The 6,190-nt window shown below is 34.9% G+C and overlaps 2 protein-coding genes across 2 annotated transcripts in view; one reads left to right on the top strand and one right to left on the bottom strand.

Annotated features, from left to right (window-relative positions):
• Window positions 1-3,199: 3,199 nt before the first annotated feature.
• Window positions 3,200-6,190, top strand: part of LOC105186180 (uncharacterized protein C1orf112) — a 40,107-nt gene continuing 37,116 nt past the window's right edge. Inside the window, exon 1 of the mRNA XM_011146224.3 lies at window positions 3,200-3,360. The gene's annotated coding sequence lies outside the window, so the exon portion shown is untranslated. The remainder of the gene's footprint in view (window positions 3,361-6,190) is intronic.
• LOC105186176 (gamma-soluble NSF attachment protein) lies at window positions 3,532-6,125 on the bottom strand. Its single transcript, XM_025301635.1, has 7 exons — window positions 5,887-6,125; window positions 5,644-5,711; window positions 5,408-5,492; window positions 5,091-5,108; window positions 4,812-5,019; window positions 4,476-4,724; window positions 3,532-4,362 (listed from the first exon to the last, which is right to left on the bottom strand). The coding sequence occupies exons 1-7, from the start codon at window positions 5,934-5,936 to the stop codon at window positions 4,003-4,005; spliced, it is 1,038 nt and encodes a 345-aa protein (XP_025157420.1). The 5' UTR covers window positions 5,937-6,125; the 3' UTR covers window positions 3,532-4,002.

Here is a 6,190-nt window from a genome sequence, read left to right as displayed (position 1 = left end):
TGAAAATATTACCATGGTAACCGTATGAGCATATATTCCACTCATGTTTATAATATATTCTGAATGAATACATGAGTTGTAATCATTAACTTATGATGAATTTGAAATTAATTCATACTTTTGCAAAATTGAATGAGGCTTATAATGTTTTCTTTTTATTCTTCTCAAAATCTCCAATTTATATCAGTTTATTATAGGTGGCAATTATGCTAAAAAAACGGTAAAGTAATTATGAGTAATTTGTAACTTTACTTATATTGCTATTGCTATTATTATATTGCTTAAGTACATAGCTTTCGTATACTTATATATATACGAGGGCAGTCTGAATAGTTTTGAGCCTCAACATGAAGATGGTTCTACTCGTTAAAACCATTCTGGTACTACAATGGTATATGCTTTGAAATATGACTGTGAAAATTTCAACCATTTTGGACGCTCAGTTGTAGTTAGACAGTCGCTTGCATCAGTCGATGTCAATTTTTGTAAAAATGGAAAAAATTGAATATCGTGTCGTGAGTAAATTCTTGCATTTGAAAAGCAATACGCATGCGCACAAATTGCACTTCGAATTGATTAACGACCTACCGTATTCACCAGATCTGGCCCCTAGCGACTTTTTCCGAGTTTCATCGAACGAAGAGGTCATCGCATACTTAAACACCTATTTTGCGGAACAAGACGCCAACTACTATTTGGAAGGGTTAAAAAGGTTAGAGCATCGCTGGGAAAAATGTATCGACTTAAAAGGAGACTATGTTGAAAAATAAAACTACATTCGACCGAAAAAATACTTGTTTCTATATTAGGTTCAAAACTTTTCAATCTGCCCTCGTATATATATATGTATATATTTTATAAATACAATATTATTCAACTTCCTAACAAATCATGATGCAAACCTACTGAATTTATAATAATTCAGAAAATGACAACTTCAATGGAAAAATATGCTAATGCCTATTGATAAGTATCCTAATTTATGACGCGCGCGGATATGGGCAGATAACCCGTTGTATTGAATTGTATGTAAATGTAACACCCTATATGTACGTATATATGATATTATTTTATAAATACTTTTTAATTAATATTGTATAATATTTTACAAAAATAATATTGAATAATACTATTGTTAACTTGCAATAAATATGTTGGAACATATTGAAAATCTTAAGTTATTTTCTTGCTGAAACACTACCATGGGTGTTTACATTATCCATAAAAACGTTCATTATCCGTAAAACATCCATAACGATACTTAATGCATACTTAATGGTCAAAATTGACATTATTTATTATTATTTTTTTATTCATTTATAATAAGTATTAACTTTACTTATTAAAATGAGAGAAAAAAAAAATACGAGAAATTGAGAAAAAATTAAAGAAAATGAAAAATGCAAAAGAATATGTTTGAAAGAATAAGGAAGAATAAGAAAGAATATTATGTAATATTTATTTTAAATATAAAAAAATGTTAAATAGTACGCACGTAGTACGCGCTTCTGTAATGTTTTATATTATTATAAATATAAATAACTAAAAATTGTAATATGTTTCACATTTAATTTAATGATAATTTTTGTGCCTGAAATTCATATTTTTTTTGCATATATGATCAGTATTCACACATAGCAATCTATATTACATGTTCTTATATATCATGTAATATTTATTTTAAATAAATATAAAAATATTAAATGGCGCGCGCGAAGCACGCGCCTGTAAATGTTCTAGTTCTTTAAAAATATGATGTACTGAATTTGTAAGTATATTAAATCTATCTCTTGCTGCTAGAAAAGTTACTGGTCTGCTTAATAACCATATTGTGAATAATACTTTTTTTGGAGAGGTGCATATTCATTTGCATGTCTTGCAAGATGTTGTCCAATAACATTTGACAAATTCCATTAAATAAAAATAAAAGTACAAAATATAATTAATTAATCACTGCTACAAATAGTTATTCTCTAGATACATATAGCTATTCTCTAGAAAATTAAGTTTAGTTGTAAACTCATATTTGGTATTAAATTGTACAAAATTGATTAAATAATTTTCATAATTGTTTCATGTATATAGTTGCTTACTTCGCAAGTTGCTCTGTTTATTCTAAACATTTCTTTAAACTGGTCCTGTGTAAATCTAGGAATGTTGCCTCAAAATAATGCAAATTACGACGTTTTATTCGGGCACGACATTTTTTAAAATTAAGATTGATATCAGGTCTTATTAATGATTGTATAATGTTGTCTAAATTATGCATGGGTATTCCACCATCTTCCGCAAATAATAACATTAATTTAACAGCTATTGATTTCATTTTAACTGTATATACCTGAAACTTTAATTTTTAATAACTTTATTATCTATACATTATCCGCACATAGATTATATATTGTCAGATTATACATATTTTTCACTGTATTATTATAATTTACGTGTAAATATACAATTCTACTGTTAATCCTAACCTTATTCACTTTTCAACACATTGGAAGTAGCCATCTTTATAAGTAGCGATATCGCAAACGGATCATTCAGTGGAAAATTCATAGCGGAATTCGATCCATCGGAAACAGATGTCTCAATTGTTGAGTCTACTGAATGTAGCCAATGGTTGCATTCAGCAGACTCAACAGTTGGACAACATTACTAAATTTTCCACTGAATCTCGCTCCTCATTGGTAAATACTTCTGGGTCTATGAAGAATCTAAAAGAATGCTCCAATCACAAACAATAATCACTAAGCGCTCTCTGATCACTTTGGCCGCGTTCAGTAGAACAAAGTGATCAGAGAGCGCTTAGTGATTATTGTCTGTGATTGGAGCATTCTTTTAGATTCTTCATAGACCCTGAAGTATTTACCAATCAGGAGCGAGATTCAGTGGAAAATCTAGTAATGTTGTCCAATTGTTGAGTCTGTTGAATGCAGCCTTTGTTCTACTGAACGCGGCCAATGGCTGCGTTCCGATATTCACTAGGCCTGTTCGTTTTGTCTGCACTGCTGAACTGGTGCAATAAATTAAAGTGAGACAAACGTAGGTTTTCTCACTCTAACTTGTTGCACCAGTTCAGCAGTGCAGACAAAACGAACAGGCCTACTGTCAGTACTGAAAATACATAGTTTATGTCACGTATACTATAGATTTTCAATGCTGGCAGTGAATATTGAAATGCGGCCAGTATCTCGTCGGTGCGCATAGTTTTCCGCGTATATTTTAAATTCGTAAACTGTTGTGTCGTGCGAGTTCCAATTTGCCGGAAATTCGCTTCTCATCGACTACCAGTGGATTCGCGATCAAGAAAAATTGTCCGCTGCTACGTGATTGTTCCCGTATAATTCCAGTTTTCCAGTGAGTACCTGCTTTACTAAGACGTTTCTCTACCCGTGAAACCGGTGAACATAACCTATTAAAATGTCTTACAAAGATAAACTTTCGCAATTTTTGGGGAAATTTCGCTTTATTGAGAAGCGTTCCGTAGGAACGACGTGCAGGATTGATACATCAGAAAGTCCACAACACTTTGGAAGAGATTTAGAATTGTACGTTTTTATTAACTCGTAAACTCTCGCAATCATAACAGATTTCAGTATAACGATCGCTAGAGCAGTGCTGAAAAACTAAGTGTATCATATATTTAGTTTCATCTTTATCTTATTATTTAAAATGTCCAAACATGTGGAAAACATTAGTTAATTATTAAGTAAAAGTCATAAAGGCTATGCTAATGAGTGGATTAAACTGCGAACAGTCAAATTATCAAAAGCACATACAATATTAGAGAAACAATTGTTATAGAGTTTTGAGAAGTTAACAACATGAATTATCTTTCGAAGCCAACAGTGTGCTTTCGACAGAAAACGTACAATGTACATAAATGTCAATACACATGCACATGTTACAGGTACATTTTTTTGCAAGCATGCCAATTAGAGGATTTTACTATAATATATAGGTATATATATATATATATATATATATATATATATATGATCAACATAGGCCACCCTCATATTCATCTTCCTCCTCATCCTTTTTTTGCACTGGTGGTGGCGCAGAAGCACCTAGCTCTGCCTTCTTTTCTGTCGGTTGATTAGCCGCATGATTAACTTCCGCTTCAACTGTGGATTGACCCGAAGCTTTTGATGCGTTAGGAGACACATAAGATTCTGCAGCATTTGCCCTCACTCCAGCAGGTGGGACAGAATACTGCTGCTGAGGTAGAGACAAGCCCCGTGCCAATTTAGCATATTCCACATCCATGTGTTTGATAAAAGGACTATTTAATGCCGCCCTAGCCGAATCCGCGTCCTCGTTATCGTACGCTTGAAGCAACGTCTCCAACGTTTGCACCTAAATTCAACAGGCGAAGCTTACGATACTCAAAAAATTCGTGGAGAAAGAATTCTCTGTTGGTAATTGAATATTGCAATCCCTCAAATTAAATGTTTCCAAATTCCGTATACCTCGGGAGATTCGCAGTAGTTGCCCCATTCCTTAAATGCTTTCTCCGCCGCTACTTGGTCATCCCGCGCCAACTGCACCAGCACTAACGCCACGGTTAGTCGGCCTATGGACTGCCAGTGCTTTATCTGCTGATGCATTCCGATCTCTCGACGTATAGCATCCGCCGCTTCGTCGTACCTCTGCAGCTTCACCAGCAATCTCGCAGCCTTGCTCATGTACTCGGCCGCATGCCGTGGGCTGTCCTCACCCTTGAGAGAATGAAACAGTCATTAGCTGATTACTGACAGTTCTTGACAGTTTTTTACAAATTACTCGCATTCAAAATATTCACTCACCATTACTATGTCAGCTGCGCGTTTGAACAGCTCCAAGGCTTGTTCAGGCTGACTAGCTTCTAACATCTTTGCCGCCTTGTCGAGAGTAGTTACACCAGATTCAGGAGAACCATGTTGCTGAAAGAGACTACAAGCACTGTGGGCCAACTGAGATACACTCGACAGATCTCCCATTTCCTTGCTAATGAGCAAAGCCTGCTCAATAGTCCTAAAAATATTGTGCTTTTATAATATCAAACAGCATTGCACAATGAAATTTGAAGTATACACGATACATACTTTGCAGCATGGAACCATCTTTATTGCAGTAAGTTTTGTTTTAAGGAGAATGGATAGAAGTATTAACTTGTTTGAAAATATACAATTCTCAATTTATGAAAACATAATAAAAATATAATAAATATTGGTTATATAAATGATATCAATATTACAGTAAAATAATATTACACATAAATACATATACATGTAACAGAAATGACATTTCCAAATTAAGAAATTCAAATTAAAAAATAGAATACAGATTCATCACATTCACAACTCAGATTTGTATACTTGAAATTTAGAACACTTGTCACATTATATGAATTAAAGGATACGACCTGGTCTGTTTGTAACAATCACCCGCTTTTATCCAACACTCTTTGCACTCTTTATACGACTTGGCTACTCGGAAACATGTAGCTAACACAGAAAAACCCATCGATATAATCAATGTCAGGCTTGCAGGAAATAGTTCAGTGCAAAGTTTCACACGAAAAGGTTTGACTCTCTTCGTTTTGAACTTATCACGATATGCTTTACTTTCTGACGTTTGTCCTCATTTTTCACTCACCCGCATTTGAATACTCATCAGCTGCCACCTCGAAATCAGGTCGCCATTTCAGTAAAGTCGTCTTCAAGCTGCGAAATATTCGTTTGACATACAATAGAGAACACTATGCGACTTAAACGCGTGAGGTCTTAGTCGAAAGTTTGACAGTTGAAAGATATCGCAGCGCGAGAACCGAGAACTGTCATGAAGCGAGATGAAAACATTCGCGCGAGAAAGAGAGTAACGAATCGTAAATGCGCTTACGCTTTCTCGGCCTGCCGTATGTGCTCGGTCGCCTCTTCGATCTTTGACATTTTCCTCCGAATGGTGTCTTCGTTTTCCTCGTCGTTTTCACTAAACTAATAACTGCGACGGAATTGTGTCGATTCCGGGGCAAACCACTCACTTTCGTCACATATAGTACGGACACCGAAATCTTTATGATCTTTATCGTCCATGTAGACGGCGTTCTCGAGATCGCAAAGTGTACGAGGAAAATGATCGGCGACAATTACGCAATCTACTCCACGTTCGGCGTATTAGATCCCTCGCACGATGGAGTCACCCT

Source organism: Harpegnathos saltator, unplaced genomic scaffold (assembly GCF_003227715.2).
Source record: "Harpegnathos saltator strain DR-91 unplaced genomic scaffold, Hsal_v8.6 scaffold436, whole genome shotgun sequence".
Lineage (NCBI taxonomy): Eukaryota > Metazoa > Arthropoda > Insecta > Hymenoptera > Formicidae > Harpegnathos > Harpegnathos saltator.
This window is presented reverse-complemented; position numbering and strand designations above follow the sequence as displayed.

Bases quoted from the DNA above. Each gene is read 5' to 3' on its own strand.
- LOC105186176 (XM_025301635.1), bottom strand. From the start codon at position 5,936: ATGTCAAAGATCGAAGAGGCGACCGAGCACATACGGCAGGCCGAGAAA. The intron at 4,725-4,811 runs GTGAGTGAATAT...CATTCTCTCAAG, and splicing joins GCGCAGCTGACATAGTAATG to GGTGAGGACAGCCCACGGCA. The intron at 4,363-4,475 runs GTATACGGAATT...TGTTGAATTTAG, and splicing joins ACTACTGCGAATCTCCCGAG to GTGCAAACGTTGGAGACGTT.